We start from the raw sequence: 13233 nt of genomic DNA on the forward strand, positions 1-13233 counted from the left end.
TTTTAGTTCTTGTTGGAGAATTGGAACTGGTTTTGATGGATATACAAGTAAAGTCAAAATTATTAGCCCTCATGTGAATTTGTTTAACAAATATTTCAATTATTGAAATACAAGGAATTTTCACAGTATTTACTATAATATTTTTTCTTATGTAGAAAGTCTTATTTGCTTTATTTTTGCTAGAATAAATGCAGGTTTAAGGTCAATATTATTAGCCCCCTTTAAGCATTATTAGTTATCGATTGTCTACTGTAAAAAAAAAAAAAAAAAGCACAAATAACAGGGCATGTCAAAACTTTTCCAGGCACAATAAAACCCTCAAGAGGGTTCAAAGTCTCAAAGGCCCATGAATCGGTGCGAGTGTCCCGCAGCGAAAGAGGGAAGGGTTTGCATAAAAATAGAAGTTTCAGTTTGAATATGCGCTGATTTTCACAGAAGCAAAACCACACACAAACGGAGGGGAGAAAGACACTGACTATGTTTTCATGGGCATCAGTAATTGAATTATTTGCCAAATTCTTCATTTGTCAACATTAACTGCACTTTAGCACTTTCAATTAATTCAGGAACATTTCATGCATGCCCCCTATGACAAACGAGATATTGGATGTAAGGAACTGCTGGAAGAGTTTAATTTTAATGGAATGTTTGATACCGCAAGCCGTATGAGAGAAAAAAAATTCTGCATTTCTCTGTAACTTGTATTTTTCGGTAGTTAGTGTCAGAAAGCTGTGTGTGTATCCTGTCACAAAATCCGGCGAAAATCCTACACAACGGTTATAGTTTGATTAAGGTGTTCACATTCGAAGAGCAGCACTTACAGTGCAACTTTCAGTCCATAATATTGTAGTGATGTTAACGTACTGTAAACTTAGTACCTAAATTATTTTGACTAAGGTATGGCTTTAAAAACTGCAGGAGTACTGCTGACGATATTAACTTTGCCATCTGAATAAACATAAACAAAGAACACTGATCACACACTTACCAAATCTGTGGAGACGGGACAATCAACAACAACTGGAACTGCATCATTTTAAAAAATAAAAAAGAAGACGAGTGGTGAATCTGGATTTCACAGTTTCCAGATGTGAAAACCTCTCAGGTAAAAAATGTTCCTTACAAGTGTATTTTTTGCATGTTAGCAGACCACTGTAATCCACACGTGAGTCCAGCTGTGCTCTCATAGCAGGGAACTGAAAACAAAACCTTTGTTGCAGCACATTTATAAACGCAACACTGACGACCCATGTCTTCAAACAATTATTTTTCTTTTACTTGTTTTAATTATGGTTAGCAACACAACGTGGCGTCTCTCTGCTGTCTGAACCCTGTAACACGTAAAAACAGTTTTCGAAGCTATCATGCATATTAATAAAGTTCCACCTCATATACGATAGAGTGTGCTGAGTGTGTTCGAATCAAGTCATTCTCGTGAATTAATGCTGAAAGCTCAAAGACATCACATTGTACCCGCCGGTACAGACATCTAGTCTACACGATGAAATTCACACAAGGATCTAATCGCCATGATGTAGTTTCAAAGTTTATTTTCAAACCAGAAGAACAAATTTGCTCGAATTAAAGCAAAAACAACCAATACTCACTTTTTTCCCCCGAAATGTATGTGTCCTAATAGTGTTTTTAGCAGCGTGGGATATATACATGACAGTCAACATCTTTGAAAATGTGTTTTGGTGTTTCGTGACCCTTTAAAGTTGATTTAATGGAACTTTGGTTTGGGTTAATTAGCGGGTAAGTATTTTTTTTTGGGGGGGGGGGGGGGGGGGGGGGGTGAACTATTCCTGTTAAGATTTCTGCTTACATGCTATAATACTGTAGTAATTATGATCTGACTGAGATTTCTGGTTTCTGCTGTTCATTTCCTCCCTGTTGACTGAATGTCTCTCGGTCTGTTGCGTGGCAGCCGGTCACAGGAGACGTCAGTCTAGAAGATATACTGTAGATGTTTCACTCATTATGTTTTTGCAGGGGGATTAGCTCTGTCAGTAGTATTGCATATTGTAATGGAAATCTTATACAAGATAACTCTTCAAATGCCTAACTAATAGCCTTTGTGACTTTATAATCTCCTGGAGTATCTTTCTAAACCTCTGTGCAGGGTGAAGACTAAGGCCTACATTATGCCAATCATTCAAAAGATTTCAAATTGAGTAAAACTAATACTGTGAAATATTAGTAGAGTTAAAAATATTTTCTCATTATCAATATTGAACATGTTGGAGTGCTCAATGTAGACCTGTCACAACAATCAATATTGACTTATCGCACAACACATGGACATGATGCGATTTTTGGTGATGTGATATATATCCCTCGTACAGAAAAACCAATTCTAGCAACATTTTAGCTAATTGCGCAACATCTCTATCTCTATTGGAGGTGTCAGCATCAGTGTGGTTAAAAACATTATAGTATTTATTATAAATTACTGTATGTTTTCATGTGGATGCCTGACAACTGAAAATAGATCTGGCAGTAGATATCGCAGCCTTTGTTACTTTTTACCTTGCACTTTTTCTTAACATTTATTATTATTTGTTTAGGATATGTATTTTCGCTCTGGTTTACCCCACAGTCCAAAGACGTGGTACAGGTGAATTGGGTAGGCTAAAATGTCCGTAATGAATGAGTGTGTGTGGATGTTTCCCAGAGATGGGTTGCAGCTGGAAGGGCATTCACTGTATAAAACATGTGCTGGATAAGTTGGCAGTTCATTTCTCTGTGGCGACCCCAGATTAATAAAGGGAAGCTGAAAAGAAAATGAATGAATGATATGTATTTTCACATTCCGATTCCAATGACTAATGAAATTGTTAAAATGACTATATTTAAATGAAATATTCTTAATAATAAAATATGTTTTCTTTAAAAGAGTGTACTTGCGTTGTAATGATATTGTTTTGTCATTCTAGGATTGTATGAGTGGCATAAAATTGTCTTAAATGACAATACTATCGTTTTTTTCGTTTATGTTTTTGTGCACATTATCGAACAACAAAAAATATGTTTTGAAAGGCCTAGCTCAATGTTTTTGTGGAAAAATAATATTTGATTTCAAAATTGTTGAATTTTTTTTTTAATCATATCAAAAGTTTAATAACCATGTTGTTTTTAAATGTATTTTGTGACATTTTTAATTATTTTACTGTCACTTTTAATCAGTTTTATTGCTTCTTTGTTAAAAAAAGTATGAATAAAAAAATAATAACTGACCCAAAATTTTGAATATGTACAGTTTTACTTTGTTTTGTTAAATTTTTTTACTGCTTTAGTAGAAAGAGATATTCACCTAATTTTGTTTATCTTTTTCTAAACCTATTAGAGTTTCTTTTTACTGTTGAGCACAAACAAATATAATTGCAAAATGCTTGAAACTTTGACATTCATAGAATTTGAATTGTTTTATATTTCTGTGGATCTCAAAGGCTACCCGTGTTCAACAGAAAAGAAACTCATAAAACTTTGAAATAACTGAAGAGTGAATTAATAGTGAATAAATGTATTTTTGGGCAAGCTATCCTTTACAATGAATGACTTGATATGCTGATTAATTACAAAAAATGGTTGCATCTTTCATGCATGTGCATGCTAAAAATAATTGCATTCCTCCCCCAAACAAAAATGTTGTAAAACCTTATTGTGGAAAATGAGTAAATCATTAAATTGACTTTCCTAAAAGTGGCTTTAGAGGTCAGTATAATGTTTGCTTTATTGGCAAATCATTGAACACAGGCCTATCACTTGCACGGAAATCCATTTTGCAGTTGAGGTCATTTGAAGCTACTCAAACCCAATGTGCTCATTTAAAGTCTTTATGTAATTATATTGATTTGATTCATGAGTTAAAAACTACAAAATAAGTTAGCTGTTTGTATTTATTGCATAACAATTATTTTTAGTTTTTGACAAAGTATTCATTTATTTAATCACATACTAAATGAATATTTTTAAATTCATTTTTTTTAAGTATTATATGCTAGGAATTCCTGCAGGTTTTCTCCAGGGCGGTCATGGATTTTCTGAAATGTCATTGAAAATCAGGTTCTTTTTTGGACATTGAAAGTCAAACATTTTTATATTAAGTTTTTGTCCAAGTCATGAAATATCAGGCTATTCTGTTTTTCATTTTAAAATGTTACCTTCTTTTTATAAAAAAAAATCTTATCATCACAAAATGACTGATTTGGCAGCAAATTCTAGAAACTTACAACAATATTTGCAGCATTTCTGTGTTGTTCTGCAGTGTAAATAAACACAAATTTACAAATCTTAGTTCTTTATGACTTTTTTTGACCTCAAGAACCATTAGTCTTCGTCATTTATATTAAGGGAACAACTCTTTTAAAAAGATTTACCTCTTAACCATATAAAGCCTACCTGACTCATATAAAGCCTACCTGACTCATATAAAGCCTACTTGACTCATCTAAATGATAAAGACAATCAGCTGTTAAAATCTCTTCAACAACATTCGAAAAATCATGTTAAAAATGTAAATTTTTGTGTTTGACTTAACAAACGTAGCCTTGTTCGAATAGGCTTAGGCTGAATTTGCTTTGCAAATAATGTCACATGACGCATCTAAAGCGAGTCACACACTGCTGTGCCTTGTCTATGACAACTCGAGGTATCGCACACCCGATGAGCACTATCTGTAAGCAAATATAATGTTATTTAATATAAAAGAGTGCAGATAGCGCAGAGGGAATTTGAACAGTGCAATTAATCTACGACAATAAAAAAAATCACAAGCTTCCCTTAATACTGTGCCAGTTGCTTCATTTTGCAATGAATTCAGCTTTTTAGACATTGAACATCAGGGAAAAGACGGGGAGGGAAGTGAGTGGGAACCATGTATTTTTCTGTCTTTTTTTTATTCGCTCACTTTTTTTTTTTTTGCTTTAAGATGGGGTGCTCCTGATTGATCCAGAATACCTTAAAGACCGAAAAGGTAACATACTGTTTCTCCACTTTTATTGTAGTGCCTGTAAAGTACGAAATCTTTAAAATGAAGTCATCTAAACCATGGCCCTAAATATTTATCTCTCCCATTGCTGTCTTTTTACCAGTGTTCGTGACACTGACGTGTGCCTTCCGATATGGCCGCGAAGATCTGGATGTGCTGGGCCTGTCTTTCAGAAAGGATCTGTTCATCTCCAGCTTCCAGGCGTATCCTCCTCTGCCCGACGAGCGCAAACCACTCAGTCGCCTGCAGGAGAGACTGCTGAAGAAGCTTGGCCAGAACGCATATCCCTTCAACTTCACGGTGACCCTTCATTTACTCATTTACTCAAAGTGTACTTCAGTTAGGTTAGCACATGTGCACACAGTCCACTGCACAGCCTTTCATAGTACACTCCATTTTAGGGCATGCACAAACACAGGCACTCTAGAAAGATTCATAATTTATTTCTAATATCGTGTTGCACCGATGCATGCCCTACAATGTGTCCTAACAACATCTGATACAACCAGATTTCAGCGACAGTCAATGTGGCTGTCTGCACGAGATCTGCACGAGTCCTGTTCCCACTATATATATATATATATATATCTATCTATATATATATATATATATGAATATATATATATATATATATATATATATATATATATATATATATATATATATATATATATATATATATATATATAAATAAAGTGAATTAAATAAAACATGAGGAACATCCTGGATCTGTTTCTTCGCTCTTTTTAATTTATTTTTATGTGTTATAGAAGCATCGGATCAGGATTCGTTATCGGTAGATACTCAAAATCAAATGACTCGAAGGCAAAAAAAACCTTATCAGGACATTTCTAATAGAAATACAGTCCGAATAGCCTATAGTTTCGCGCATGAACTTTGTGAGAAATTAGCTTCCGACCTTGCGCCTGTCAATTAATATTATTTTAATTTGAGTCTCTCTTATTTTTTTGTGCAGTACATTAATAGCAAGGGTATTTATTATTTGTATATTAGTGAATTCTTTTTTAAATATTTCCATTTTGGGGGAGTCCCACAAATATTTGTGTTCTCCCGCTACTCGTACATACAGTTGAAGTCAAGAATTATTACCCCCCCCCCCCAACCCCCCCCCCCTTTAATTCTTAGCCCCCTTTTTTATTTTTTCCCCTAATTTATGTTTAACAGAGAAAAAAAATGTCAACACATTTCTAAACAAAATAGTTTTAGTAGCTAATTTCTAATAACTGATTTATTTTATCTTTGCCATGAAGACAGTAAATAATATTTTACTAGATATTTTTCAAGAAACGTCTATACAGCTTAAAGTGACATTTAACTAGATTAATTAGGTTAACTAGGCAGGATAGGGTAATTAGGCAAGTCATTGTTTAATGATGGATTGTTCTGAAAAAAATAAAAGCTTAAAGAGGCTAATAATTTTGACCTTAAAATGGTTTTTAAAAAATTAAAAACTGCTTTTATTCTAGCCGTATTAAAACAAATAAGACTTTCTCCAGAAGAAAAAACAGAATCAGACATACTGTGAAAATTTCTTTGCTCTATTAAACACCATTTGGGAAATATAAAAAATAAAGAAGAAAAAATTCAAAGTGGGCTAATAATTCTAACTTCAATTGTAGATGATTTTATTACCGCCCGCACTCGCATTCATCCATTAAATCATGCCCCATGCCGCACGACTAGTCCACACCAAACGTGACACGACAGAAACATTTAAATACCAGCTGTTGAGAAGCGCAGAATAGTGCACTTCACTCCCTACCAAGCGAACAAGTTTATTATCTAATTAATAAGTATCAAACTTCATAAAATTATTTTAAGTACATGCTGATTGACTTGAGTTTGCACAAACTCATAGTTCTCAAAAAACAAACTATATATTTGCTAGTTATTTGATTTCCAACATCTGAGGTAGAGGTGTGAACCTATACTGGTCTCACGGTTCGGTTCATTTACGATTATCATGCCTTCGATTAGGTTCAATTCGATATCTCTGTGCATCACGGTGCATTGACGATGCTTTACATACATAGTGTTATATTTTAGGGGGGAGGCTATAACAAGCTGTCTGTATAAACACAGACACACAGCACCACACTGTCTCTCATTCAAACACATACACAAACATAGACAGCACCAAACGAATAAATAAACAAACACACACACACACACACACTTAAGCCCTTGCAACAGGGAGAGCTTGCGCTGAGCGGAGCAGAAAAACGGAAAAAAAAAGCACTTTTCCGACGGTCCCTTACTGAGAGCTCCTCTCAGCACGACCTCTCCTGGCTAAACACATATTGCGAGGGCTTAAACGGAGCAGTGCTCGTAATGTCGAGTGAAAAAAAGAGAGAGACAGCTGTGAAACATAACCAGCCTTGTCTTTCTGTAGGAAACACACTTTAGATCTTTTAGGGTAAGAGGTTTTTGAGTTAATGCCGTCTATAACTGAATGTGTGTCAGGAATATCGAAAACAAAACTAACTGAACTGTGCTCATTTCTGGTGCCCCTCTGGATATACAGCGCCCTTAGCATTTGCCTATGGTGCCTATGCCACGGGCCGGCCCTGAGTTGGCTGAGTGTTGTAAATACTCGCGCTCACCTCCCTCGCGACAGAGCGCATAGGAGATAAATGACGTCAGTACATAATAACCAGTTATGATTATTACTGAACTAATACCGAATTGTCCGCGTCTGTATCGCGGTGCACCGAAGAAACAATTAATTTTGACACCCCTAATCTGAGGTAAACCATCTTCTGGCGCTTGTGATATGGTAATAAGTGTCATGTAAAGTTGTATCCAAACTGAAATCCGTAGCATTCAGCACTTAATAAAGCACATAATCAGCACCTGAGGTGATCATTGTCTCAGTTATGATGTTGTTCAGCTGCAATGTTGCAGAAATTGAAACTGTTTCTAAAAAAGGAACTCCACATCATCAATTATTTAGATTTAAAAACTCTTATTTACAGGGGCATCATGGTGGCGCAATGGTTACACAATCGCCTCACAGCAAGAAGGTCACTCGTTTGAGCCTTGACTGAGTCAGCTGGCATTTTTGTGTAGAGTTTGCTTGTTCTCCCTTTGTTCATGGGAACACCCTGGGTTTCTTTGGGTACTCCGGTTTCCCATACAAGTCCAAAGACGTGATAGGTGAATTGGGAAGGCTAAACTGACCGTAGTATGTGTGTGAACGAGAGTGCATAGATGTTCCCCAGTCATGGGTTGCAACTGGAAGGGCATCTACTGCATAAAACATATGCAGGATAAATTGGTGGTTCGTTCTACTGTGGTAGCCCCAGATTAATAAAAGGACTAAGCCGAAGGAAAATGAATAAATTACTCCTATTTACATCCAAATGATAGCTTTTAATCATGTGTCGCAGTGCTGTGTTAGATATAGTTAGTGCACAAGTATACTTTGGGCTACATGCTCAGCTGTGTGTTTTGAGCAAGTCTATTACCAGGGGTCCGTTCTTAGTACGTGGATTACTCAGTTAGCTGGATTTAGATATTGACGATTTGACGCGATCCAGGATCGTTTCGTTCTTCAAAGCTGATCCAAGAGTTGTTGTCATAGCAACAGTTCTGCTAGGCCAAACTTGATCGGGAGCAGGTTCAATTCATATAAACAGGATTAGATCGGCTCAGTTCAAGCAAAGATAATACAGAAAGTATGTTCTGAATTCTGATATTTTCTTACAGTAGTAGTTATATACACTTGGGAAAATGGTACATATTTTTTAACTAAATATATATATATAAAGTTATAGTCATTAATAAAATGAATTAAGTTATACATATTAATAAAATGTATGCAATCTGCACCCTCGAAATGAAAGTACAAAGACTGCCACCTGGTGCAAAGAGAAAACTTATTGATATGAACTTTTTAGATCGCTTTAGTACAAATTGTGTATAATAGAAATGCACAATATGTGACTTTTTTAAAAGCAATAATACATTTCAGCAGTCATAAACAGGTTTTGACAGTTAATATGCCGGTGATTTGATGCTTCACAAAAGTTGCAGACGCCTTTACCGATATGAAAACACTTTTGTAAACAACCAGTTATTTTTTACACCGATTTAAAAAACCGCTTCTATAATAAAGAAAATATTTTCTAAATGTGGAACTAAATACATTGATATGCATTGAAATACATGATGAATACACTTGACACATGAAAGTGTAAAGCCTGCAGCTCACAACAAATGTGGAAGGTTATTGTGTGTCATATTTAACAAACCGTTTATTGCTAATTTGATGTAATTTAGCTCACATGGATAATTGAATATTAATCAGATGGTGTCATTACGCTGCTGTGCCGTCAGCCAATCGTTGCATTGCTGATCATGATTTCGAGGATCGATAGATATGTCCTTCACAACACACGCAGCGATCTCCGATCAGTTTATCCAGACATTCTAATCTGATTCGCGAACTTGTTTGAAGAACCAAATTAGCGAGAGATCAGTTATCAAGATTAAAAGATCCGGGATCTGCCAAATAATCTTAGATCATTTAAGCGAGGTACGAAGAACGGACCCCAGAACACAAAGTGTAAGGGTGTTTTCAGACCAGTAGGGTATAAGGATATTTCCTTATCAGTTTTTCTTGCCTTCACTTTCACAGTGCAACATTCCATAGTCAATCAAAATACAAGGAACACTTTACAGAATGTAGATATGAGGAAAACATTCCTCTAATCGGTCAGAGTGATATCCCTGTTTATGCACTTCTGTGTAATTAAACCCGATGGATTGACAAATTTGCGCCGTGGGCTTATTTGTTGACACTGCGCACACACATACTTACACAAACATTTAGATATGTAGCCATTTTTCCCGCTCTAACTGATAAATTGTATATATTTAGTACATTAAGAGCAATAATTGATGATTTGTTGGGACAGCATTGTTGGAACGGGCAGAGAAGAATCATTACTCAGTTAAAGATGAAGAGGTGCTCTTTAGTTTTCTGCGATAACTGATGTGTTTACCAGCAGAATCTGACACTCGAGTTTTATTATGCAGCACATTTCCCAAACTGAATTATGAGAACGCTTGCTTTATTGGGCCATTGAGTCAGATTGTTTTCTCACTTTAACGGAATCACTCCAGAGCTTGTTTTCAGGCAGCCTTAGATTGATTGATCAGATTTAACACACATTTTCCTGTGAGTTTGCTTGATTGTGACTTGGCTTGTTTGCTTGTCCAGATTCCTCAGAACCTTCCCTGCTCAGTGACCCTACAGCCCGGCCCAGAGGACACAGGAAAGGTAATGACACAAGACATCTTTTAAAAACTGACTTTGTGACTTGAAAGATCATATTGTTAACTACTACAGTATGTACTTCTTTCTTTATTGTGTATTTTAAGTTAAACGGCATGTGTTTTGTTTTTTCACCCAAAGGGCACATTTAGATCCAGGGTATAATAAAGAATCCAATGTCTTCTTTGAGATGAAACTATTATAACAATTACATTTTAAAGACACCTGAGAATTATGTTATGTTTTAAGAGCATTATAAGCATAAACCAAATGTCTTTTCTCCCGTCTCATTGGTCATTAATCTCTTTATTTGACTCATAGGCATGTGGTGTTGACTTTGAGGTCAGGGCATTCTGTGCCAAAACTGTGGATGAGAAGACTCACAAAAGGTAAATTGTTGCTCCTTGTGAGTTTCTGTTCTTTTATTTGTAATTTTTCCATAATGATGAAAAAGGTTTTGAACACAAAATAATTGTTATTAATATATTTTTGCACCTCACCCCAAAGGCTGACTATGTACAATGCCAAAATAAATGTAAAACCGTCTCCTCATATTTATTACAAAAATACAATTTACATCAATCCCACTTTTAAATATATGCAAATAATGTTTTGCCTGATAAAACCTGTGGATAAGTTTATAGGATACTTCTTTAATTCTATATTACTATATATATTACTATACTTTGGGCAACATAGTCAGCTGTGTGTTTTGAGCGAGTCTAATAGTAGAAATATTACTAAAGTTTATTACTATATGCTCGTATAGGTATTTTAAATATTATTCACCAAATCAGTTATCAGTTCTGTATGGGTCAATTCTTAAATGTAACTACACTTTGGGAAGCATGGTCAGTTGTGTGTTTTGAGTGAGTCTATTACTGGAAATATTATTACTAGTCTATAGTATTATAATAGTCTATTATTACTATATGGTCTTACTATATATACTTTATAGTCTATTACTGTATAGTACTATACTCCCAAATATTACTAAACTTTGGGCAACATGGTCAGCTGTGTGTTATGAGCGAGTCTATTACTGTTTATAACTATATAGTTGTCTACTGTAGGTACATGGTATTTTAAATATTATTCAACAAATCAGTTATCAGTTATGTATAAGTCAATTCAAATCATTACTCATATCATAAATACACTAGCATTCACTAGCATCCTGGGATTTGTTTTTCCAAAGAGTAGAATTTTTATTCAGCAAAAGTGCATTAAATTGATCAAAGGAGACAGTAAAAAAATTTACATAATTAAAAAAAAGCTTTCATTTAAAATAGATGCAGTTTTCAGAATGTTTTGACATTAATAATAATAATAATAATACATACATTTTTATGTTTCGCTAAATCAGCATATTAGAATTTTTTTTAAAAGATCATGTGATAATAATAATTAAATAACTGTTTTACCTTCACGGTTATATTTTTTGACGTAAAATATTTTAAGTAAGTTTACATCGTAATCAAACTTCATTTATATAATTATAGTTATTTATTTGTTTTTAATAGATTCCAAACAGTTGAATGGAAAGGGAATGTCATCTGTCTTTACAATTGCAGTACATCAGGTTATGTCTAACTGGGCTCTTCTTCACAGAAACTCTGTGCGGTTGGTCATTCGTAAGGTCCAGTATGCGCCAGAGAAACCTGGACCGCAGCCCATGGTGGAGACCACACGCAGCTTCCTTATGTCTGACCGCTCGCTGCACCTCGAGGCCTCGCTAGATAAAGAGGTGCGAACACACACCTACACACGATCACACTTCATGCACTGCCCTCGGCTTATCAATAATTCAATTACTTTTCTCAACTACTACTGGAATCGCTGTCTTTTGGTTTCATTTTTCATCTAAGGTTATTGCCTTAGTGTATAATAAAAAAGTATTAATAAGTAAAGTAAAATGTGCAATATGCAAATGAAGTGCAGTTATTCAAATATTAAAAGATACTTGCATTATGAAAAAAGTGTATTATGCTTGTACCAATTTAGAATTTGGGGGATTTTTGGCTTATCTTTATGTCTTTGATTTTTAAGTTTAGTTCACAGAAAACATGAATAAACAAAATACACTCCCCTATAAGATCATTTTCTCATATCTGTATTCTATTTATTTACTGAGCAATATGTTTATACATTCTTTGACTCACAACATTACACTTGCAACATATATTTTACAACATACAACATATTCCTTAAAAGAATGATTTAAAAATATACAAATATTATATATAATATAGTCAGCCAGTTTGCAGTATTTTCTGAATTATGGAGTAATAAAATGAGATTCAAAAAATCCCCCCTGGAAAAACTTTAAGAGTCAATAATTTTGACATATTGTTTTAGTGTGCTAGAAATGGATGCAAAATATACATTTTAGCACATATATTTTTTTAAATAATTGCTTTATTTGCATATTTAAAAAAAAATCTAGAAAAATTGTACTACACAAAATGTTGATATTCTTTTGTGTTATCAATCTGTGGCTGTATTGAGGTAATGCTCACACTTTAAAATAAGATGCTGTTAGTTGATATATTTATTATCATGAACTAAGAATGAACAATACGTGTGCATCATTTATTAATCACAGCTCAACATTTACAAATGCATTAATAAAATACAAAGCTGTTAACATTAATGCACTGTGATGAGTTAACGACTTTGTTTTAATTAACTAAAATTACACTGAGTATGTTTACATATACACCAATAGTCTGATTTTAATAGGATTAAGACAATACTCTGATTAAGAGTCTACCATGTAAACATTGCTTTTTATTAATTTTATCAGATTAAGTTCATAATCGAGTGTGAAGTTTGCTGACTTTAGTTGCATTATTAAAGTTCATTGCAGACATGTTTAACACCACAATCAAACTCTTACCGTCATGTAAGATTTTCGCAGCATTTTGTGACAGTATAGTTTATA

General features: G+C 34.4%; 1 protein-coding gene across 2 annotated transcripts in view; it reads left to right on the forward strand.

The window, feature by feature from the left end:
- The window catches only part of arrb2b (arrestin, beta 2b), an 82036-nt gene that overhangs the window by 50351 nt on the left and 18452 nt on the right, over positions 1 to 13233 (forward strand). For both annotated transcript variants that reach the window (XR_015494643.1, NM_201124.1), the window contains 5 exon segments: positions 4931 to 4975; positions 5094 to 5290; positions 10236 to 10295; positions 10611 to 10678; positions 11901 to 12036. Coding sequence is in view for 1 of the 2 variants with exons in the window: in NM_201124.1 (NP_957418.1) it covers positions 4931 to 4975; positions 5094 to 5290; positions 10236 to 10295; positions 10611 to 10678; positions 11901 to 12036 (506 nt within the window). In the remaining variant the exon portion in view is untranslated.

Source organism: Danio rerio, chromosome 7 (assembly GCF_052040795.2).
Source record: "Danio rerio strain M-AB ecotype USA chromosome 7, GRCz13ab, whole genome shotgun sequence".
NCBI lineage: Eukaryota > Metazoa > Chordata > Actinopteri > Cypriniformes > Danionidae > Danio > Danio rerio.